Source organism: Zerene cesonia, chromosome 1 (genome assembly GCF_012273895.1).
Source record: "Zerene cesonia ecotype Mississippi chromosome 1, Zerene_cesonia_1.1, whole genome shotgun sequence".
In the NCBI taxonomy this organism is placed as follows: domain Eukaryota; kingdom Metazoa; phylum Arthropoda; class Insecta; order Lepidoptera; family Pieridae; genus Zerene; species Zerene cesonia.
In genome coordinates this window covers 3,345,751-3,372,532 of record NC_052102.1, presented here as the reverse complement: position 1 = coordinate 3,372,532, position 26,782 = coordinate 3,345,751, and the positions used below count along the sequence as shown (strand labels likewise).

Sequence of the window (26,782 nt, the reverse complement as noted above, 5' to 3'; positions counted from 1 at the left end):
CAATTCAACAAAATTCTAACAAATAACTTTATAATATGCATATGAAGTCTTTTTAATATTGCTGCTGTGATTTACGCGAAAAGGTTGTTTATTTATCAATATAGGTGAATGCATATTAACACACAAGTGATAACTGATAACGTGAAGTTTAAATATAACGGCATTGGAATAATTCAGCGTGGCGATCGCGACAGTCACAAGGCGGGCGCCGCGCCGCGGGCGCTGGTAGGGTTAACAAAGAAATTCTCAAAAAAACATATTCAATTGAATTTAGTAAAGACAATTTCAAAAAATATTTACAGTGCTAATGATTAGTAATAAAGATAAACAACTATTTTGTTTCTTTAATATTTAATTTTAAGCGTGTATGTGGAGAAAAATTCACTGTTAATTGAGCTTCAAAACGTGTAAAGTTTGTAATTAAAAAAAAATTCACTTCAAAAATAAAATCGGGAAAACAAAATTGTACATTGGGTACTCGTAATTATTTATATCAAAGTTGGTTGTGTGGCAGCCCTAAGTATCGCTTCTCGAGCGCGGGGCCCGTTCTGCGCTCCGTCAGTCTATCAGAGGCTCTGCACTGCGGCGGTACCCTCCTCTTTACTGAAAACATCTTTTCAAATACATAAATACTACGATTTCACAAAACTAAAGATCTTTGTGTATATAAGCCAACTAGTTCTTCGGTGTTTTAACAATTTAGTGATGTGCGTATAAGGAATTTAAGCATAGTGATATACCTTTATACGATCTTGCCTCATCCCGCGCTAATAACGCCGGTCTTTTCTGAGTTCAGGTAAGATCACACAAAAGGAGCCGTAATGAAATAATTCGATACAATATCTACGAATACAACATATTTATGATTATACCTACGCAAATCTTTAGAAAAAATTAAGTAAATATATTCTCGTCTTCGTATTGAAAGAATCTATGCCTATTCGAAATAATTTTTTATCAAAACATTGATGGTAAGCGAAATCTTTTATATTTACATTTTGCTTATTACCATAAGTGCATAGTAGGTTTATTCAATGGAGATGTAACAAGAGTAACATTTAGATACACGGACCTCCTAACACGTTTCCTTTAAACCGGTTCACTCTGTGCACGCTGTTTAGACGCCAGACTTATGTAATGGACAAATCCTATAAGACATATCGCCTGTGTTCATCCAAGGATCGAAGACAGCAATTTTCTCTTGCCTTGATGTGTTTCAACCATCCGTATTAATCTACTAAATTAACCACTCGGCAGCATATCATACAGTTATAAATAATTTAACGGTGTACTAAATTCTTTGCGACTCTACAACAAGTACATCTATGTTAATTATATATATTATTTATAAAATTAGCTCATTACTTATACAATTTACTACAAATATTCAATGTCAATGAAATATGAAATGACATAACATACAAATTCGATGACTACAGACATGTAACTCGCAAAACATCTGTCAAAAGAGATTTGCGAATCCGCATTGTCAGCGACAGCTGCACGTCACTCCACGTGCTTATACTCGTATTGTACAATAATAATAATAAAACTAACGCTTTTGCGTATCTTTTGAATGGGAACCGATACCGCGAACATTAATAAATTAGGAGCTGTAATTTAATGAATCATATATGTAGAATTCTATTAAGAACTCCGGATAAAATAGCCGTGACTGGCGGCTGTTAAATTGGCCTTTTTTATTGAACTAAGTGATTGTCCAATCGACCTTACAAGAACCTCTATTACACGTAAGTCTGACAACACTTTAGAGCACAGTAGAATCGCGAGGCACACGCAGTAGAGTATTACAGCAGATAGAGAATAAACGAAAGTACTTAATAGTTATATGATATCTGTAATTAGGGTAAAGTCGGGCAGATTGAATAAGCTTTAATTGTCACAGTAACATCAAGCCAGTCGCGCCAGAGGCCACTTGGCGTCGTTGTATCGATCTGCAAATCCATACTGCTCACGTCATACGCAACAGGAATTCGTGTGTTTCCGACTAAATAAACAAACCGAATAAACAGAGTTGTGAATAACGTACGTATTATTTTACTCGCGTAGGTGTTACATTGTTAGTTATTAGCGGCAATAAGTTCCGTAAACTGAGCTGGATCTTCATAATATATATCTTCATATGTATTTTGTCGGAAGAATCTTAAAGTATGGCCGATGGTCAATTGCTTCTAAAGGTTAATTTGATGGCGACATCGCCGGTCGGTTGCTCTGTTAATTTCCGTTTCTCTGATCACTCGGTAACGTTGATCAGTAATTGCCAATGTATTGGACTGTCTAATAATACATTTCCGAAGTTCATTCACCTTAAAATGTTACCAAGCTTCTTGGCAATTACCGACTTATATCATGAAATGATAATAAGCTATAATTATACCACACAACTTTTAAGTAACATAACGCAACAAAATAAAAGAAATAATTTTTTGGGGATCCTGCTAAGAAACAAAGTCAACAACGATTCCTACTAAGCACTGTGAAACTAAATACATATTCAATATTCGTTAGTATTAAGTACATTATTAATTGTGTACTCTACATAAACGATGGCATGTTTGAGAGATAATTTCGCGATGTAATAAGAAGGGTGGGCACGATGCCGACTGGAAAATTGTGTCAATTTCAAGGAGGGAGGCGGTCATAATTGCCTTGAACGGAAAAATTGTGGGCGCTATGGAAACCCTACAATTTGCCTTTTAAATATAATGAGCTATATTATTTCAACCTAGTTATAGGAACACTGACAAAAATCGTTAAATTTCTAGGTATTCTGCCAACAATAGCCAACAAAAATTAAAAAACCAGTGACCGTGTCTTGTTCAAATAGCCAGCGTTTTGTTTAAACAGGCTATTTTGACGTACTACTGAAATAAGGCCGCGTCCCTCGCGTAAACGCAAATTAGGAAAAGCTTTTTGCAATTTGCTTTGTCCCATGTCCGCTGGACGGCCATAACTTTTCAGATTTTTATGAAAGGGCTATTGCCATAAAAAATGCGAGCCGCAATGGTCGTGTTGACGTAGCAATCATAAACTGTGCTAACGAAGGGTTCAGCCTGGAAGAGGTTTTGATAAGGGACTAAATGTGGGGCCGATTCTCGTATTCGTATGCAAGCAACGGCGTACAGCGGGAATGCGATCGATACGCGCCCGCGCGACGAAACCCTCGCGAAGCAACGTCCAAGAATTGCCAAACACACCCGCGGGAATTGAATAAATCTTGACATTTGCCCTAAATAAAGCTGATATATATTTAAAGTTACAGTCTATTTAAAAGCAATGTTAACTACAAATTTACGCATAAAGAAAAGTCACTCATAGATTTCTCGTTTAAAATCACAATTATTTACATCCGAGATTGATACGATTCTTTTATCATATTTTTTATAATAACTGTCTCATTACTATGCCGGATATGATATATTACTATTATTATAAATTGCTTATTTTTACTTAACGATGACATCACCGACGATATTGAGATAAATAAGAATCATATCACAAGCAAAGCTAACATTGGATGCTTTTCATCTCGGACGGTGACCGCTTGGCCCTGATCTTGGCAAATACGCCGCTGAATGTATTTTTTTGTTGTTTCTGGCAATAGTCACGTACATGAACCTGTATTTAAATGTAACAAAACTAGTAGACTAGTAGACAGTCGTCTAGTGTTAATTTAATAGATACATACTGGAACTTTTTGAGGATTAAGTTAGTATTTTTGAGACAATTTCCATAGAGATGTTATCGCCATAATAACAGCCATTGTGTACCGAATAATAATATCTTAAGTTCAATGTCTTTCAAAATTCAAATTCCATCAAAGCGTGGGCAGACGACTTATAACCTCGATAAGAACTCGTTTCAGCATGAAGGTTAGGTCAAAATCAATTACTATCAATACCAATACAAAAATTTTGTTCGTGGCATCCTACGCTAACTGTTTACTAATAGCTTAATGCACTTCCTATAACTGTCTGACGGACAACTAAGGGGAAATTCTATAGTAGGGTGAAACTACTAATGGCAGTCTTTCACTCCACTTCATACCCTCAACTTGCACAGAGATAAATATTATATAAACTAATATAGAGCTTGAAATCTGTGTATTTCCAAGATATAATTTATTTAAGGCATCGAAGAGATCCTTTATGCAATTCTGTAAACCAGGAATTTGATAATATGTAATGACATTGGAATTTGTACATTAATATTGTTTTATTTATTATCTCCTTTATTGAAATATATGTTGTTTGAATAATAAAATCGACCACGATTTCAATAACAATGTAAATCAATAAGCCACAAAATAGAACTTGACTTACAACAATATATATGACATGAAATCTATTTAACAAAGCCTAAGCAGCATGCATTGAAATATATAGTTCACCGCAATTGTTAATTTGTTTAACAATAAATGTTGGTTACAGCTTGATACAGTATAGCAATAGACATAACTATTTATATAGTTTAGACAAAAGAATAAATTTTAACAAAGCGCTGTTCTTATGTGAATTGTGATGCAATAGATCCGCCTTATTTAGGCTTTTTTATATTTTACTACGAAACTATATTATCCTTACGTTTAGTGAGTAACGTCGGTACCTGAGATTAGTCTATTATATTTTTTGCGGCTCGCCCATTACTCCCTTTTGAAGACGACCCTTGGCCGAACAATGATTGGGTAGAGGGGGACGAAATGCAGCTGTTCATTTCTTTGTAAATTGTTAGTTGTTACTATCATAGTATAATAATATAAAAACGTAGGTTTAATGAAACTTTGTAGATCCCGAAGACGCAGTGAAAATAAAGAGATAAATTTAAACCGCATTTTTTTTCTATTTTCATTTGGAAAGTTGAAGTATTAAATCAAAGTGAAATCCAGCATAGTTGGACGAACAGACCACTTTTTTCTCGGACTCGGCATAACGTTCGGCTTTTTATACAAGTTTATGGAGTTGCCAGCGATGAGCAAAATGGTTCACCGCACAAAGTAAATAGGCAAAATTAATAATGATAGTTTTTGTAACGTACCAAAAATGAGCTGAAACGAATGCAGTCAATTTAAAAAAATAAATAAATAAAAATAAAAGAACTGACGTTTTTACAAAACTTTTTTTAACATCGTGATGTTTAAGATTACTGGTGATTTCCGTGAAATACTGGTTCAATTGTTGAGAGAGCTGACGAGAGTTCATGGCCATTGGAACAATCGATTTATGCGAATTTACGAATCGTGTATGGCTGCCCGTAATTCGATACTCCCGAGTTCCCTTTTCAAAATAATCGTATTTGCTCCATTTCTCGATAAAAGCAATATGTTCTTATATTTCAGATTTGTTATACTTACATAACGTTATGAGATTAATAAATAATATGGACGTATCCACATATATCTGAACACTACATTTATTTTCATTTTACAATTTATAATTTAGAATTTTTTATTTGATGATTTATATATCAGTAATTAATGTATTTATTATTGAAACCCAGTCATGGACCATAACAAGCATTTATTAGATATTTGGTCAGATTCAAAATTTTAACAGGGACACAATATTCTTGTATAGGTATGTATGTATTCATCAAGATAACTGTCTATAACATTAATATAAAAAGCGGTTCGAAGCACTATAATGACATTTATAAAAACCACTGTAATATAATGACAATTCAATTAATTGAAACAAAGAACCCAACAGGTGTACGAATAACACTTTGAAATAAAAAATTACGTCCGGTGTGCGACTCTGTGGCCAAAATCAATAAGTCTTCCCCTCCTTCTACTAGCGCGTGCGCACCCACGTGTCAAATTGCCTAGCAGTCACTCAAGGAAATGCTTAATAAAGTCTTCATTGTTCGTACATGACACCATCGTGAGCGAGTCAAATTACGAATAAACTTTTCTAGATTTTTACGACATCTTTAGACTTTAACAAACCGTAAAAACGATTGATACTTTTATAGCATTTCAATGCATTGTTACTTGATTGTCGATCGTGTCAAAGATAAGGTATGTTAGATCATAAAATTTTATCCACAAAAGAACCCGCAGCACATGGTCCAGCTCTCACCGGCTATAATTTAATATCCGCCCGAAAATAATCCCATTTCCTCAATACCATTACCTACACCGACACGCTTTACTTGGGCACTTGGATATAGGGCTGGATAATTAAGTGAAAGCCACTTAGATACTCAATGCAATATTTGGTGATGCAATGCAGGCGAGGGAAGACTATACTACCTTATACGTATTACTTGGCCTGCATCTGGTAAAAGCTATCTAGTGCATCGACATGTTTACAGTTTTTCACAGACATCCGTTTGAATCCTAAAGTTAAACAAAACTATTGAACTATATGTAATAAAAAGGACGTTTGGAATATTTACGAATAGATGTTATTGATTTGTTATTAAATTACTTTTTCATGTTAACCTATAATAAGGAGTGTAGGTATTCCAAGGTTGTCTGCTCATTTCCACGTACAAGGTTGCTGTCAAGGACCACCAACAATAGAGAACGTTTAAATGTCCTTCGCCGCATTTCTCTCTTTCACTCCGTTAACCTGGCTGTCTATTTTTATACTCAGCTATTTCTCGGCCGCTATTCTATTTCTATGTGTCTAACTAGCTTATTTATAAACAACATTTTATACTATTAATTCACAAAGTTATTTCTTGAAAGACGTCTGTAGATGGCAAAAGAAAACTTTCCGGAAGCCCTTGCAATACATACTGTGACACTTCCGCTGGGTTCTCGTCCCTTTTTGAGGTCGTACCGTTTGTTAACGGTGGCCTAAGCTATACAATTACTAATTATGTCGCGAATAAAGACTCTATCCTAACTCCACATACATGAATAACAAATTCGCGTAATTAATAGAAAGAAAAAAAAAACAGCAATACTACAGCATATATAAAAATAGACACTATGGAATGAGTATACACCTCTAATTACAAAAATATACCAACCGTCAATCTTGATATAATATGAATAAGTGTGAATAATAGAATTATATTTTTCAATCGAACAACAATAAAGTGCTGATCGATGAACAAAGATTCCATGGGGAAATCACAAAGGAACGCAACTGGCAGTTGGCGGAGTAGTGATGCAGACAATGTGCCGGTAACGGGACAAGGCACTAATTGTGGCGTGTAGCAAGCTCTTCCGTTACCCGCGGCTAAGTTCCCGAGAGAAGAAACGTGTCTAACCTCATAAATATAGCTACTACCAACAAATTACAAGATTTCATAGTTTTCCGCTCAGGTTTGAAATTCTTATTCAACCATTTAATAAAACATTATATGTTTATTAAATAGGTGAATAATAAATGTTTCCGTCATACATAATAAATTTTGTCACATCTATTTTAAAACTTTGTTACAGATATTCATAAGAAAATCCAACCAGTTAAAAAATTTTAATGCCTTGAATTTATTCATGGCAAAGCCTCGAGTGTATTGCGCCACTAAAAACATTCTGAAAAACCTCACTGAAAAGGTTCACTTAAACCGAGTGAGAGCCCATTTTAAACGATGTTCTTTTGGATTCGTTTTGGAATACCAAAGATAACGGTGCACGATCTCAAATGAATCGAGTCACGAAAATGATCGATTGTAAGCATAGATATATTTTTTCTGCTTTATATAGTTCTACAGACCTCTCAACCTTTGTAAACAATTTGTTTTACATTACTTATTCACTTCCGTTGAACCTCAATCTCACGTTGAAAAACAAGTTTATCTGTCGATAAAAACATTTATTCTATTTCACGCGTAAAGTTGAAATAAAAAAGGTGTTATAAAATTCTGTTTTTAGTGGGTAAATCAACTAAACACATGAACAATATAATTGTTACTCACAAATTAGTACAAAACGTGCATGGTTTGCAAACGTGCCTGAACTGTGAAATAAGGCAGTACTTTTTCTAGTCACGAATCGGGAACATAACACGTACTTTTTATATTAGTGGGTTATTATACCTAATTCGATAAAAGATTATCATTCAGTTTGAAGTGCTTGTCAAGTATGTTTGGTTTCCAAAAAACATACAGTTGGTAGACATTCCGTTTGTTTGGTTCGATGATGGTTCAGCGAGAGCAAAATGTAAATAAACCTTTCAAGCGATGTATACACATGTTGGTGACAAAGATAAATATTAAATATTTGGTAATTGATGAAGTAAAAATGTTTTTGTCCACCATTAAATTTTTTAATAATTATCATTATATCGCTTAGATTGTGCAAGAAACAATTTAGCAGGTATTTAATATTAGGCTCTTAATTTATGTCACATCCAACACAAAAGTAGAATACGAAACACTGTGTTCTAACTATGACGGGAGGCAATTATAAACATTTTATTTACGTGCGAGATGGTAAATAAGGCCCAAGAGCGATGTTAAGGAAGACAAAACGCGGGTTCTCGCGACCGCAGCGAGTAGCGACATCTTCACCGGAGACGTGTTGAGTGCAACAAGCACTTGACTTACGCAAGAGCCGCTCTACCGACTTGGCCAAAGTGTACTTTACTTCAGTCAGCACCCGGCTTTAGGTACAAACATTTTGAACTTTTGAACGGTCACGGAACTTCAAACGAAATGCTAATGCAGGACCGCATAGCATGCATATCATAAAATATATTCATGTACCATAATAATTTCTTAAATAATATGCAACTACATAATCATTAATGTATTACTGGTAGTTCAAAGAAATAAAAAGATGCTTGCTTCCAAATTAAGAGTTCAATTGCTGTAATAAAATGCATAGCGAACATAGCGCGTAAAAGTAAATTTGTGTGCGCAATCGTAAACTGATCTACTTGAACCTCAAGAGTCCGCGCACAGGCCACCGTCAATAGCAATAAACTCTGCTTCTTTATTGTTATTACCGACTTTAATATTCCTTGTTATTATTACGTCAAAACATGACCTAGCACTATTACACGCAACAGTTTTTTGTAAGAGTTCAACGCCTCGGCTGTTCTAACATTTACTTAGTGAGCTACTGGACCCTGAGATTTTTCCTAAAGAAATTATTGTAACTTTATACAATTATCATATTACTAGGAAATCTGACGGAGAAGAATCGATTACCTTCTAACTTTTCGTGTATCATATGTCTTATGCAGTTGGAGTGTGACTGCCGTTAATGCATGCTTCACCAATTTTGTTTTATAATGTTCAACCCGCCTCACATGCCTTCATGCATTTATGGACAACTTATCAATATGGACATACGATTAGCAATTGTAGACCAAATGCTGTAATCTTATTCATTGACATGTAATTAATTCCTTAAAAGTATAGCTAAATTCGTAAAAAAACTCATACCGATCAAACGAAATATTTGCAAATGCTTAAAATTAGATATGCTATCGTAGCCGTACGCGTTAGCCTCATACTAATAATTACCACCGGTGTTACGCAAGGGGACAATTAAATTGTTAGCAATCGTTATTCCTCATACGGCCTTGCCTCGTAATCATGCCACATTAATCTCCGAATCAATCTTGGAAAAATGCAATAAATACTGCTTTAATCAAATAACTCTGCGATACATTTTTATGTACATGTATTTACACTCATTTTAGAGCCAGTTATACATTATGAGTTATGTTATCGTTTTTCTTAAAATACTGTATATGGATATTTCAATTAGTAGATATATAAAAATCTAATTTTCAACAACACGATTATAAATGCCTCAGTTCCATTACAATTTCTAATAAGAAATAGTCCAGCGCGTGACCGCACGTTGAGATGAGTTATGTCATTTCTTATTCCTATAATTTTCAATTTTGCGCCTGAGAATAAATAAGTATGAAAACTTGAAGATGTGCTGGTGACCGGTGAGTCATCACAATGAGACGCGTACATCGACCCGCCCCCACGGCACGGAGCCGTTATCGTTTTAAACTGCACCTCGCATTTTTTGTACACCACGCCAATACAAGAACAAAAAAATTGCGATTCCTTATTCCAACCGAGCAGTATGAATAAAAGGCAGTCGCTCGCACCGCTTTCAAATCTTATATTCAATTTCAACGCGCCGCGAAGGAATTAAAGATCAGCAATTCAAAATAGCACTACTCTCATCTTATAAACAGTAGGAAACTTATTTATTACCGTTAGTGAGTCAAAATGTATTATAATAATTTTGTGAAAAATTTAATTGACTCATTTTGAAGTTGACTCAGAGAGCTAGTGACGTCATAACGTAAGCTATGAGTATGTTGAAGTAACTTTCAACCAGTTGACTGTAACCAAGGGTTACGTAGATGAATCATGCTACTAAATATAACATACGGGAATTGTAGTTTGTAATTGATAAATTAATGTTTATGTCGTTGTCTTCTATTTGCTGTCTAGTCGGTTGGTCGAGTATTCCTTGATCTAACCATTTTTCATTACGATTAAGTTAAAAAGTGTCGTGTTTGGTTGCCTTTTCACGCCAAAATAACTGTTTTTTCCATTATAGCAAATATCGACCCGACATTGCGATATAAATGCAAATACTGAAATATTGGTAGGTATGAAACAAGTTCTCGGTTCAATTAATGTGTTTCCTTAGAAATGCTAACAAGAATAGCAAAATATAGCAGGATATTGGAATTAAATAATGCGATATACGCAGCGTTTGTGACCCCAAGCTCGTACTGTTTATTCAGAACTCCATCTGACTCGCTCATTCCATTTTGAACATAAGTTCTATTCATATTTACTAGAACTTTCCTTATTTTTGTTTCTGTTATGAACATGTGTTCGCAGTTATTCAAATATAACTGACGGCGTTATGGAGTAAAGCTTAATTTTATTCAAAACAAAATTTAAAAATTATGGGAATAGTTCAATTTTTTATTTTCCTCTTAGTATGATGATCGATGATCTTTATTAAAGGATTCTTGAAAAAATAATCATAAAATGAGAGAAAGTGATTATTTATGAGAGCGATCCATTTACGAGTATATAGAACGGAATGCGTTATTCATAACATGTGCACTATGAATACCAGAATTGTGAATTAATTGAGCGCTATAAAAACGAACAAAGCTTATTGCGTAATCATCATAAATAATGGAATATGCATACGTGATTTATCAATCCCTACACCATTCAACAGACCGTCCATATGAAGTTATCGATAACAGAATAAAAGTAAAGCAACGTGAAGTGGTTTTCTAAGCACAACATCGACGAGTTTAATATCGTCAAACACGAAACGATAGCATTGCGTGTGATAAAACTATAAATAGCAATAAAACAATAATAACGCAAACATAATTTAATTTAGAAATACCTTAGAGGAAATTTATTTCCAAAACAAGCAATATAAGTCGTTATCAACGTCACGGTGACATATATATCAAGGGTGCATGATAACATCAACGTAAGCCCTGCACGGAACAGGAATTACGGAACTGAGGCACATTTACATTTTCCTCTGGCCTTCCCGAGGACCCTGTTAGCAATAAATACGTAATGTACTCTGCAATCGATTGAGGAGGGTTCCCTTATTACGCAGCAGGTATGACATCAGCGGGAAGTTAAAGTTACTTTTGCCTTAAATTTTGCCCTCAAAAAACATGATACGAACGCATATTTTTTATATATATTGTGCTGATTTTTGTAATACTATCCTTGTTAAATGTAGGTAGTATAAAATAGTATGTAAGTATGGATAATCTATGTTTCAACTAGTTAAATACGTATTTTCTTCATATGGTGATAAAATTATGATATAGATAGATTTCTCCCTGGGGCACTATTTGTATTTCATTTATGTACGCACAAGGTATTGAATAAATAAAATGCAATTAAGCCTGGAGGGTGTGCAAACACTGGGATAGGTGAAAACCCATACTATTAATCGCAATGAAATCCGTTTTAATAGAAAAAGGGGAAAGAAGATTATCAATTTAAATTAATTTATCGTAAATTAAGGTAATTGTGTAAAACAAATTGCACGCACGTGGCGAAAGGGGTTACAATGGTGTTGTTAATAAATGATGACATTTTATAGGCCAAATATAATCACCAAGAGGGGAATAGTGTGCGAAATTGAACATTTCAATGATGCACTAATTCGGAAGTACTGAACAAAGAGAGCAGTCTGCAGGGCGTCGCCATGGAAACCGAGAAAACTACGTAGCTTACCTCCCCCGCTCTTTGCGCGGTATTCTACGTTAAAAAAGCATATCTCATGTAACTTTGATCTTTCAGTCAGTAGTTTTTTTTATCAATAGAGCCCGGAATTAAAATTAAAATCCAATTCCGCATATCGCATTGAAAACAACACAAATGCGCAATAATACGACGAATCATAATATTTGAATGTGCGTTCCTCCGAATCAGTGGTCTGAAATAATAACTCCATTGAACAAAGGGCTGTGCAATTTTGCCGGGCAATTTGGGATTTGAAACGCTGCGGGGGCGGTCATAGTATAACTTTATCGCGATTCAAATGACATATGCGTCGGTTGTTATTCTGTACTTCCGTAATTCATTAGGCTTTTTTTACGTTAAAAAGGGTGAAAATGTTTACATTTTAATTCGTTATTGTGGTTTTCAACCGATTTCAATGAAAGGAGGCGGTTATGGCAGTTAAAAAAGAAGTATTTTAACTACTACATAACCTTTTTAATAAATACAATTTAATTCTAAAAGCAATATAAAATCAAATATGTCTCTTTTGCTTTCGATAATCGTGAATTAAAAAAGCGAAGTAAATATGTCAATAGATAGATAAATTACCTATTATTGAAATTATTTCTTACTTGAAGCTGTACATTGCTTGTATACCTTGTTAGAACACTAAGACAAATAGGTGCACTTCACTTACTTGACCCCTGTCAGTTCTCCGCCTATCCGATTCCCCTAACATTATTGGAAGTCCCTACTTAAACGCGTTTACTTGTGGTTAACTGAACAATTCTGCTGGACAGCCTAAAGGAACGGTTCATAATGAATTCGAATTTCTGTAATAATATCCGTTTCAAGTATAAAGTTCAAGTGGCAAAGAAGACGTATTTATAATCAACACTTCAACCAATTAGCTACTCACAGAGTGCAACACTTAAACTCGAGTAGTTGTGTACAAAGACGCTGATATCCAGTTTCTAAGTGCTCATTGTAACAGCTTACAATGGGTCTGTTGCCGTGGCGAAGGTCGATCCACCGCTGCATAACGACTGCATTATCACCTACACTCTTGTAATGCGACGGATTCGCATTCCGTATTGCAGCAACATTTGAGAATTTTTAAGTAAAGCTAACGGCACCCAAGTCGAAAGTGTTAGTCGAGCGAGTAAAATGACCCAAAGGTGACTTTAAAACTATGTAATCTACAGTTTGAGTTTGATATTACTATACATTTTAATGGTATCCAGTATATAAAATGTATAATTATACATAATGTATACTTTTAACGTATTGCTAGTTTCTTATTTAACGCATTGCTAGGTTTACTTTAAAACTGTACTTAACGGAAAGCTGCACTGCAAGATACCAAGATTAGCTTAATGTCATGGCCCATTAATATGATTAAAACCAGCTATAACTGTTACATCTTAAGAAAATTACGTCGGTTTACGTTTCATTAGCTCATTCAACCACGCGATTAAGCTGTATTTAAATTTCTTGTGGGTGGTTTCCTGACCGCAGCCCTGCAGACGCATGTTTAATTAATAGAGAAGTCTTTTAAGGGCTAAAAATAAGAAAATTAAATCTTCACTAGTAATTGTAGGAGCAGATGTGTGGATTTTCGCAAACGAAATGGATTACATTAGTCGGCAGCTGTTGCATTCGTTTGTTTATTTTATGGCCGATAAAAATGAATTTGTTTGACATTCGTAGTTAAGAATTCTACTAATTACAATAGATAAGATATAAGATATATAAAGTTAACGTTGACTTTTATTTTTTCAGATCTAAACTTCAAACTTGTGTACACATTATTAAAGCTGGATTTCTCATAGCAACATCATTGAGGTAAAGTATAATTTAAATTATTATTATTACAGGCTTAATCATATAAGTTCTCTCACAAAAATTACTTTAGGAATTTATTTATAAGTCTTCCTCAACATTCTCTGAAGTAAATCGAACGAGAAATCGATTAACTGATGCGAGACTGATGCAAAAAAAAAGTATGAACGAATTGTCAATTCAACATCGACGATTTAATGAAATTCTTTAGAAGTGACGTCAGGAGTCTAAAAATAGATGATGTTAACTGGTTCAAGCCTAGGGGCCCACCTTGATCCTGTAGGAAAAATTCATGGAATATTTGTTGAAAATGCTACCCTTAAAATATAGCTTTTACTTAAAGAATAATAGGACGTAGTTACTAAATTTATCACTTTGTATTTATTGTATATGGAGAAACACTGCTTTCGTCATATATTATCATAACAAGCGGACGCGCTATCTCAACTCGAGACTCCCGTCTAAGAAAAAACGATTGGGACAATTAAATGATAAATATCGTTACATAAAACTGGGGCACTATGTCGTCACTATCATAAATGCTGCTATTATTGACAATCAGACACCGACCTTGCAGCTCGTTGTCGCAAACCGTGGGGAGCCAGATTGTCATCCTTCATACCGGCATCCGCCTTACGTGCATTTTGATTATATAATTCGAGGATTAAGCCGTGTGATGACGTACTTTTAAAAACAATGTTACTCTGAACATGTTTACGCAAAGACGTGGTTTTAAAAACAAAAATTTGTTGTTAAACTGTACTGAAAATACATTCATTAATCATTAGCATAGCTGCGGGGGGTCTAAAATTGCTTTCGATTGTTGTTATATTAAGTGTCTATGAATAGAACAAATTATCATTTACTCATTTTAAACATATGTGGAGATCATTAAGGACATAATCATGAAAATAAAATAGATATCAAACCTATTAATTTCCTACTTACAGTACCTAAATATGGAAGGATGTTTTACTATATAAATTGGCATAACGAATCGTATTCATGGAGCATGACCAATAAAGCAGGTGATGATATTAGCTCCAACCGTACCACGTTAATTAGTCTCTCGCTGTTTGATTTACGGTGTAACTTTGCCTACCGACCGACGGTGCTAATTCATTTCTATCGAATAGCGGTCGCTGACATATTGCAGTGATACAAATTGATGTAGTCATTTGACCACTGTTGAGAATATTCCGTCCATAATGGCAGCGGAAACGCAGGCGTAAATGCGTGTGCCATTTTATCGTGCAAATCTCCCGACACTCCGTCACGGTTGTGGATCATAGCCATTGATGGCGCGACTGCAACAGTATATTTATTCACAATAACACACTGTGCAACCGGACGGATTCATGCTCTATTCGTAAATTCAAAACGGTAACGGTAAATTGTTTCGTGTTTTGCTTTTCCACGAGTAAAAATTGCAGGGTTTGTGGTCTATCATTATATTAATGGATTGAATTAATGCGGTATCTAGGGCACGGGCCAGTCATTGCGTGATGGTTGCAAGAAAATACCTATACAAATTGGTTCGCGTATTTTATGTGCACTTTTACAACTTCTATGTATTTTAATTTTACGAAACGAAATATTTAATGGATTTTAATTACTCCAATGTTATTAAAACCGCGATCCTTAATTGACTCTTATGTCATAAAACCTTGACATTTAAATTAAAATTGCATGTACCCTCTATGCTATAAAATAATAATTTTGAAAGGCAAATTTACATATGCGACAGGAGTGACTACGTAGATCTACTGAAATATAAAAGTGACATGTTTATATTTCAATAGATCTGTACTATCTAGTCAATTATGTCCCAACATTGGCTAAACGTTAAGAACGACATGTCGGGAACATTAAGTTGATGCTGAGAACGCTAAGCAAACCCGCATCCTATTGTTTCAGAGCTTTCAAGTGGTATGAATACGACTATTACGCTACGTATGAGTCAGCTGCGGTTACCCTCGCTATTGTCTTCCCGTTTATCACATACAAATACTTATTCATATCTTTATAAATGCAGCTATCATTACTACTAAAGATAGAACTTTGTTCTCGCGCAATAGTAATTTCATTTTTATTGCAGATCTTTGATATAGATTGTATACAAAAATAAGAATTTTGTTAAAAATATAATTCACAAACAACCAAACTTACCTATGTTGAATGTGAACGGGTTTCTAAGTAAGCAACCCGATCGAATTGCAATTTTTCTAGTTCAGACCAGATCACCGATGTTGCAATGTGTGATACATTACAAACTATGCTGGTTTCGATTTTAGGGTATATTTCCCACGGCATCACCTACTCATGCACCGTTGCGCACACGCAGCGTACCGCAACTTAATCTCCAGAACAAACAGAAATAATACACCTATGCATATCTAGCATACTTTTGTCCGTTGATTAATTTCCAAAGTGAAAAAAAAAACTATTTAGTATGACATAATAACGATCAATATAACAAAACATTTATCATTAATTACTGTAAATAGATATAATACGACTGCAAATAAGATTTTATTTCCAGTTTCAACTTTGAGCCAATATAATCAGAGTAAGAATTAGTGAAGCATAACGCGTAGTCAACACTATACAATTATTTTAATGTGGGTTAGCGAGAAACTGTACTTAAACACTTCCTTTGATTGCGCTTTGTACTCAATGCATCGTAGAAACGAACAATGATAAAGAGAATGATTTATCGACAGTTATCCACCGGTACAAACGACGGCGCCCAGAGAGCAATTTACGCTACCGCAAAAAATACTATTTCTACCAGTAGCAGAACATTATAGTGCACGACTGTTCTCAATCATTATGTTTATTGCTTTATTCGTATATAACGGTTATTTAACGTCCGTGTGAAAAATTTTAATAAAGTACTTAGATATATTTAGATAGATTAGAACTTCAATAGAAATATATTAGCTAAAGGTTCAATCGATGATTGTAGATGTTAAGGAAAGGGCCAGTTAAGAAGCAGTAACAAAAGAAGCGACCTTGCCCTAGCTTTCGCCGTATGAACAAAGCGCTATATTAAATTGGCCGGTGAAAGCAGAACTCGTTAACCATCCCGATGATAATGCAGCACTTGATAACGATGCTATTACCAACGTAATTGCCTTTCAGAACATAGCCCATCTCACGCGAAGCATCATTGAGAGTGCTATTCTAGATCCAGGTCAACAATGCGCTTAGCGCGTATAATATGTACAAGTGTCGTATTAAATATTCATGTATGCGTGAATTATTTAACTGGAAAAGGAATACAGAAAGCATAAATTGTAAGAAAAAAGTCAAAAAGTATGAAAGAAGACACTAGTCGAGTTTTATTGCTCACGTTGTTATAAGTTTTAAATACGTGTCACAAAACGTTTGATCCGCCTAGAAGAAATGTAGGGAAAGAAGGGGAATTCAAGAGTCATTTAATTAACTTAATTGTCTATTCACCAGAGAGCTAACTCGTCTATATAAATGCAAGTCAAGCAAAACATAACTGGGTTAAAAGCTTAGCGATGTTCGTCTCTGGGAACAATGACAGATAAAATCAACTCTCCGCATTCAGCCCTTGATATATGGACGAGCTTGGAATGGTCAATTAAGATAAAATTTATTAAATTATGTGTATACTATATAAATAAATATGAATAAACTATGCAGTTTATTTCTAGTTGTTGACAATTCAGTAGTCTATAGTTTACTATGTAAAGCATCTATGTATTTGTAAGTTTAAAGCTATTTTGGATTCCTTTCATCACATAGGACCTGTATTATAGAAATTTTCGTATACCGTAGAGATTTGCACACATATTTTAATACTAAGCATGTTATGAATAATCTAAACAAAACAATGTAACAAAGCTTTCTAAGCCTTTTCGCTTCGAATCAGGCGACACTAATCCCCTATATTATTGATTGCTTTTTCCTAGTTAATGCGATTAGTGCTCGCGGTGTACGTTAGTGTAGGGCCGCCTGACGCCTCTGATATAGGATTAAGTATGAAATTAAATTTTAGAAAAATATCTCAATCTGCGGTTATTATATAAAATAAGCAATATAAAATTGCACTTCTTTACTTCACATATTATGGTTCAATTGGACAAAAAAAAAAATCGCACTAGAATTTTACTTGTACCAAAGCCTCGAATGACCGAAGGGATTCATAAAAGATATACGAGACTATAATATTGAAGCGTGAAGTTAATTGGCGTTACTGATGAGTCTTTGTAACAGTGAATGGTGTGTTGATGAACAGTATCCAATGCAACAATGGCGAGCCAGTAACCGAATATACCGACTCCGTCTAACTGTCACCTCAAGTGCCATGTGAAGTGATTACGATACATAAATCATTTCTTGGAACAATGAGAGGCTTGAGCCGTTAAGTCTAAGTGAGTTTTCCATATAGATGTTTGTATACAGTACCAGTGGGGTCAGAATAATATGACATCAAAGGTTTATTTTATCACTTATAAGTTGCACCGACCACAACAGGTTTTAGAATGTGAAGTTCAATTTTTTTTTTCAATATTATGCACCAACACACAATTTAAGGAAGGTTAAACAAAAATCAATTTTAATCGGTACAGGTTAAAGCAATTGAAGATGCTTTCGAAAAATATTAATAATTAATTTTTATTTGCAGACCTTGACATCCACATTCGCCGTTAAAATGTCCTTCTCCATAATTAGAAATTACGTAATGGAAGGTAGATCAGTTGCCAAACGACCTTTAGTTATCCACGGGGTCGTGACATAAAATTTTAGTACTACTACAATGATATTACTGTTCAGAATAGTATGCTCTTGCATAAATACTTTAGTGCCAATGATGTCACCGCTCAATAAAATAATACAGAAATTGCCGAAATGTCTTCCAGGAAGTATTTTTAAAAACTTCAGCCTCTGTTAGTCATCGTATTTCCCCTCGCAGCAATTGGCCAATGTCGAGGTTTTGTCTACTCGGTTAAATGTAGTCGCGAGCGATGGGGAGGTAGAAAACAAAAGTTTTCCTTGTTTTATTGAAAGTGGTGTTTCCCCTCCGCTATCTAGGGCTAGACAAGTATCTGTCGGAGAATGGCATTGTGTTGAAGTCAAAAATCAATGTCACACTTAACTACGAGACTATCGATATACCTATATGCTAAAGTTGTATAATGTATACCTGCTCATGTGCAAATAATATTACAAAATTTTATTTGGAAAGACAGATTAGGCCATTTGCTTCGCACCTGCGAAACCAAACTTCCTTCCGTTGCACATGTGTTTCAAGAATTTCGAACTGCAATGACAGCAATTAAATATTATGTTTCAAACAATAGCAAAAGAGAAAAAATAAAACACTAGTTATGAGGAATTGATACTCACGAACATTAAAGATAACCTTTGCCTTAAAATATTACAAACTCTTCATTGATACACATCAACTATAGAGATTACAAAATATATTATATAGTAATATAATATAATATATTATATTATACTAGACGCTCGTCCCGGCTCCCGTCCGCCCGGATATCAAGATTCCTGTTTTATCCCATGGGAGCATTAATTCGGAAATCAAAGTATCCTATCACCCAAGTCAACCCATACCCTGTCTGTATACAAAATTTCATCAAAATCCATTCAGTAGCTTCAGCATGATTGACGAACAAACATACAAACAAACAAACTTTCACGTTTATAATATTAGTGTGATTCATCACATGTCAAAATATGATTAATATTTTTATATTATATATATTTCACTATATCTGTTGATTTGTAAGAAATATGTACCAGTATCTAGAAGATAGAATAAACTTGGTATAAGGCTTATAGTAGAGGAAAATCGATAAGTAGAGAGATGTTCCACAGACGCTGTAATGTTTAGGGCTTTAGCAACACCTTATCGTCAAGATAGTTTAAAATGGTGTTCGCGAGTTAGTTTAAAATGGTACTTAAACTAACTCGCGAGTGGCCTAATGTAAAAGGTGGTTAATATCAAGAGCAATATATCATAATTTAATCAAACAAACGAATGGGGCGACCGGATTTGTGTCAGACGCAATAGACCGTGTCAAGTAGAGTTATTAAATTGAATTAAAACCATTAGCTTCGGTATTAACAATGACATATTTGGTCATAAATAAGCCCTGTATCTTATTCGAGTTATTTTGTGTTGTATTGACTAGACATGTTAAGCGCAAAATAGAAATAAGAGCAGATAAATTTATCGTATTGGAAACTACGGTAAAGGTTTCTCTTTAAATATTGAAACATCGATTTGTTTAAAAGCCTCCACAGGGGTCGCAGTGCGGTCGTCAATAACCTATATGGAACTTGGCACATGAACACTGCAGGCATTTACTAATTATTTCGTCCAAATCAATAGTGATACAAAATAATGTTTGTAACTCTTTTAATTTGATAACAACTAATTAAGGTATGATACCTTCTTATTATGTCTATAAAGATTATTGTAAATCTACATATAAGGTTAAATACATAGTATTATCAGGCGATAATAACCTTGAATTATGGAATTGCTTAGCATAATCTTGGAACCGGTTCTCAGCAAGGTATGATGTAAAGATATCGTAACAAAACCCTAGAAGGTAAATATGAAGTTTATTTTTCCATAGTTGGAAAAAACTCAATTCAATATTGAGTAAACAAAATAGCCAGACGAAGCCGAGTTTTCTATTTACTTTGAAAGTGTATCGGAATCTGAATCTCACCCTCTTGATTTACGCTCGATATAATATATTAGGGTAGATAAGACGCAATTTTATTACCTTACTTACTTTTTATATTTACATTTAAAATCAAAAATAACAAAAAGATATTGGAATTAACAAATTCTATGAAAACGAACTTAGGAATATATATTTTTACCGACTTGTTGATAGTGATAACTAGAAGATTTCTAGAAGATATAAGTATTCAAAAGCTACGAGCAGATTCGCAACGTTTTTCTACCTTCTAAAGGCTAGAGGATCGATTTGCTTGGCGCCTCCTTGCCAACATTCACCCTCAGTACCAACAATCCAAACAACCCACGTTAAAATGCATGCATTCGGAGAAATATTTATTACACTTTCCTGCCTTTAAATTTCATTCAACGTAAATAGTTGATTATATATTATATCGAGTTTGATTATATAAAGAACAGATTATTAAATAAACATGATAAATATAAATAATAATAATAATTAGACAATCTAAATTGCTCTTAAAATTTATTGTACCACTCTGAGAAATCGTCACAGCCTTACAATCAAACTGAAAAATAGTTTTAAGTGTTCCTGTATGTAATTCATGAATTCGTTAAGATGTTATCTTTTTAGATTTTAAAAAATTTCCACCTCTTCACCTTTATTCAACCCTCGGAAAAATGTTGAAATATGTACCGTAAACGCAATAATATCACAGGAGGGGTATGACATTGTAAACTTTCCTTCGCTAAACTCGTCACCGCGCTTGAGCGTAAAATGGTTTCAGTAATTCTGTCAGGAAAATTGAGTTTGCAAGTGATCGTGGAACCACATTGGCACGCCTTGTTTATGCGAACTTTCCACCTTGTGTATATACGCTTGTTTATACAATTATGTAAAACAACACTTTTGTCCACAGATTGCAATCATGAAGAGAACTAGAAATTATACGAGCGGGTGGTGGGTCTTGTTGGCGACAATTACATTAGCGGTCCCGGTGCTCAGCGAAGCTGGAGTTGGCCTATTCAATGCGAGACTAAAACAAATTGTCACATCCAGCACGCTCAAGTGGGCAAACCTTAAAAAAGAAGCCATGGAAAACTACGTGACTGGTGCCGAGTCGGAAAAAGGTAAATCTATCATCTTCATCATATAACTTAAAGAAAATATTTATTATATCAAAATATATTTCGCCTATTTATAAGTATATGTTTTATTTCTTTTGACATTGAATCATCTCTTTGGAATCTATTTGTAATAAAATAAGTATAAGCTTAATTATCTATTAGAAATAGATTAACACTACAGAATTTCTTTACTTTCTTGGTTATAATTTATTTTCCTAACATTTAGTTACAGTATACGGTGCTAAATTAATTCTAATTTCATAATGCATTTAAACTTTGCTTAATCTCTTTATTATATTTCAGGACCGATCTATCTATGTAGAACAAGACATGAAGGCGATATGCTACTGGGACAACTAAGACCTGATTATACATCCTGTGCTGTGTCAGGAACTAAAAGTTATAATATCTTCGAAGTAATGGAAAACATTGAAAACGCCTCTTTAATTATTTGGAAACCTTGGTATAAGTTTAATTCTAAGCCAAGCGGCGCAGTAGCTGTGGATTCGTCATTAGATTCCACTTTTGTTGGCAGAATAAAAAGTGACGGCGGTTTCTCACACAACATTGGACGAATAAATTACGAGAGTACGGTGGGTGAATTGATTTCATTTGATGAAAAGAACAATGAATTAATTGAACATAGCGGGGAAATTTTGATCGAAGAAGAACCAATCAGTTATAAATTGGAAAATGTGGAATTAGATTTGGATACACAACACGTGCGTCAAACTGATCCTCAAGTTTTTGAAGAAAGAATTTTACGAAATGATGATGATGTGGCTGCTACTGTGACTACTGAGATAGAATACAAGTTCAACTATACGTTATCTTGGGGCCACGGACACGGTATTGCAATCGGTTTAAACACAACTATAGAAATGAGCGATGGAACCCTTTTTCCACAAATTGAATGGGCTAACCCCTATACGGAAGAGAAAAAAGAGCTTTTTAAATTAGAAATATTTCTAGAACCGGGAACCGCTTGTAATGTCACATTCAGAGGCAATAATACAGATCGCGATGTACAATACACAGCTAAACTAACGACGTTTTATAAAGAAAACAATGCGCGCTCGAGACCAATGCGGGGTGAACGGATTGAAAATACCGTAGAGGTTGAAGCTATTTATGGAGAAATATATTACACGGGCAATAATACCCTGGTACCAACAACAACCACCACCACGACTACCACCACTACTACCACAACAACAACCACCACACTTCCGCCACTTCCACCCTCAGTAGAAAAGAACGATATCGGTATGATTATGGATAGCAACAGCATATTAGGAGACAGTAGTGAAGACATGGTAAAAGCACCACAAGAGAAGGAAGACAATATAAATAGATCGGTTGTCGGAGGTTTGGGAAGTAATCCTAACAACGGTGCCAATATCAAAGTATTTTCTATTGTCTTGTGTATTCCTCTGTTTGCGCTGTTACTCTAAATTATATAAAAATATACATATTAGCTTCTTGTTGTAAATAAACAGAATTGATATATCTATAGAATAAACCCTAACTATTGCTTGAAGTTCATAGATGTATTATGCAACTTCGTTTATTGGCTGCGATAACGGCAGTGTAGTAATATTGTACATAGGATTATAAGTTGGTTTTTGAAAACATTCCCGTTGAAGATATTCATTCCAAGTAAATGGAGGAGCCAAACACATGCGTGTAAATAGAGTTTGTATATAGTTTAGAGTGTTAAGAGTCGCAGAGCGACCTTAATTTTTGCATAAAGGAGTATGGATGACATCTAAAAAAAGAGTTATCACAATGATAAATCGTTACCAACATCCTGCTTTTAAAAGTAAATAAAATATTGATTTATTTGTTTTAATATAGAGCAATAAGTGACGGAGCAAAATGCTATAGAGAGTTTCTTTTAATCGACTTTGAAGCACAGTGAAGACAGTACAAGTTTATTTGTAATTTTCAAATCTATTAATCAAAACATCTGATGACATCATCAAAAATTTAAATTTAAAGCACACATTTTAATATAATGCTATTAGACCTTCTCCGCTAATGTAATTGTGACATATCTTTGTAATACCTCCTCTATGTTTTTTTAGTTCTTTTGTTATTATTAGTTCTAGATTACAAAGAGTTTTATTTAGAAATAATTATATTATGTAGTTCATAGTCGTAGTAGATTAATTTATTTCGTTCTCTTATAAATTATATTTATTTTTCAATGTAACTCTGCTACAAATCATGGCTACATCTAAGAATCGCAAAACATTAAATATTTATTACTGTGTATAGAATTAATACCAAAGTAAATCCTTCCAACAATACCATTCTCTACTTTTTCCATTAACCAATTATAAAATGTATCAATATATAATTATATTAATCACTGGAATAAGGTCTGTATGATACCTACATATTATTCTTATATAAAGTAACGCTTAGCAACTTTTTGTATGTGTAAAGAAATGAATGATATTTTTGTATGAGCAAATAGCGTAAGTGAACTCATTTCATGTATTATATTTTTTCTCATATTATATTTTTTTTACATTCAGTATTTCGTCATCATTTATCGTAGTTCTCATGTATTTCTAGAATCAGCTTCTTTTCAACTTATTATTAGGAGTATAATCATTGTCCCACCTAGAATATCATTATTCCATAAGTGTTTAGAGTTAATACATTTGTATTTAAAGAGTATTTAACGCAAAGGTGTGTTTCAAGTTAAATTTTGCTTACATTTTGTCTCGTTGTATAATGTAATTCAAAGTTAATATATTAAATATCCTTATAAGAATGTAATTTCGATGTGGACTTTTGCTTAACGCTCCCTTAGATAGTAAAACTGTTTCGTAACTATAAGATATTTGTTAATACTGTATAATTAGATATTATATGAATATGAATCTCATGACATCAATATTGTTTTGCAAAGCATAATTGTGATGTTCCATGTAAGTTTTGTTTTAAATCATTAAAGTGTAACAGAAACCTGATTTTTTATTTTACAGTACTACCTTAATTTTCTTTATTTTCAGTAAACTTATGTGCTGTATTTTTACTGTTTATTCTGATGAAAGTAGATCGAAATATCATAAAGTCGGCCTTGCTGTTTTTGAGTTAAAAATGGCGCAATTCGCTTAACAACACTAATATAAATTTAATTAAAACTTATTTATTTTTTACACCACGAATACGAGATTCAGCCTACTAAAATGGTTTTTACGTTACTGCATTGAATCCTATTTTTGTTGGATTCCGTTCGTGGATCAAGAGGTGGATGAAAATAAATTCGCCTATCATTTGATTGATGGTCTAAATCTTTCAGGACTAGTGACCTTCTACTCTCAATAATCGATCCAGATTCTTATACAAATTGAAGTAAATTGTCATACAACATTATAGAAACTGTTTACAACAATATAATCGTATTTTTGCCTAAACAGTTTTAACGAAGTACGCGAAAACGAATATATACTGAATCTTTTTATATCACCAAAATGATAATTCCATGGTTATAAAGCATGGCATAAAAAGACAGGGAAGGTGTCGAAAAGTCACGTAACTAACAACTTTGTATAGGAAGATGTGCTTTCGTAATTATATAGAAGAAATAAAGAAAAAAATTGCTTCCGTCAAATTGCTTTTGATTTTCTTTTCTATTTATTAAACTCGTGTGTCAAAATTACTGTAATATTGGCGAGAGTCAGGAAATAAAAAAGGAAAACGTTTACAGACTTACAACATTCTTACATAATTATTTTATTTTTATCAAATATGTTTTGTATCGATCTATATACCAACTATCCAATTTCCAATCATCAGAAAAGACAATCAATGATATTTAGAAGTATGCCGAAGTTATAGAAATGTTTATTTCGACACACTAAAGCAATCTATTATCACCTACTAGTTACTCACGAGCTCAAAAGCACATACTTCCAGAATTATTATGTGACTTTCAATACTCTAGTATTAAATTTAACTATATGGGTTCAATGGTTTCAGTGCTATATCTTATTCAGTGTGATAAAATTGTTTTCCCTCTAAATAAATAATATGTACTAACAAACAAGGCCTTGAGTGGATTCTTAATCGCTTGTGCATATATCTTGCTAGCTCGCAGGCTTGTAAAGATCACGACAGTGGCATTTGTCTAAATCTAAAGGTCCATCATAAAAATGCCCTACTTTGCTTTGTTAATGGTTGGAAAATGTTTTTCTGTGAATCGCCCAAATAGGCAGGTAGGTACACCTTTGAAACGAGGTAACAACTGAATATTATATAATTTACTAAAATTCTTACATATAATTTACAAAAAAAAACACTATTTACCTTGAGTTACATTTGCATTCGTTATATCTTGGAAGTATACCCAAAAGATACGAAATGCAAAGTATAAAATTACAAAATTTAGAATTCAGGACGCGATTCTACTTCAATACAATGAACCCGGATTCAAAATAGCTGAATAACTCTCGTAACAAAATATTTGCTTTTTATTTATAAGTAAGTAATAATAAAAAGTTCATGCAATTCAATTATCCTTAAATATAATCATTCATCATATAATAAACCTGAGAAGGTACTTATCCTCAAGCTATAGATACTAGAATCACAATTTATTTGAATGAGACTCTTGGGGTAATAAATAAAAATGAAAATAATGAATTCTACTGATAAAATAATTTAAATGAAACTGAAAGGTTTTACTTTTGCAACGATTGTTGTCTCTAATTTTACTAACTTCTATATAATGCGAAAGTAACCGTCTTTTTATGTTAAGGATGCAATCGCTTTAAAAATGGTTACTTAATATTGAAATTAAGTCATTTTTAAACCTAGAAACGTGAAACTTATTTTAGAATATTTGTTTGTACTATTATTAGTTTTATAATTAGTTGCATTTATTTATGTACAAGATATTGATAAATATTA

At 33.7% G+C, this 26,782-nt stretch overlaps 2 protein-coding genes across 3 annotated transcripts in view; one reads left to right on the top strand and one right to left on the bottom strand.

Annotated features, from left to right (window-relative positions):
• LOC119839574 (mitoguardin) overlaps positions 1-26,782 on the bottom strand; it is a 42,152-nt gene that overhangs the window by 8,946 nt on the left and 6,424 nt on the right. The window lies entirely within an intron of this gene.
• On the top strand, positions 561-24,835 carry LOC119839616 (protein unzipped). 2 transcript variants are annotated; one of them, XM_038366006.1, is made up of 4 exons: positions 561-796; positions 13,960-14,022; positions 21,649-21,859; positions 22,160-24,835. In XM_038366006.1, the coding sequence occupies exons 3-4, from the start codon at positions 21,658-21,660 to the stop codon at positions 23,308-23,310; spliced, it is 1,353 nt and encodes a 450-aa protein (XP_038221934.1). In that variant the 5' UTR covers positions 561-796; positions 13,960-14,022; positions 21,649-21,657; the 3' UTR covers positions 23,311-24,835. The 2 variants fall into 2 exon arrangements, with proteins under 2 accessions (XP_038221934.1, XP_038221943.1); XM_038366015.1 differs by lacking the exon at positions 13,960-14,022.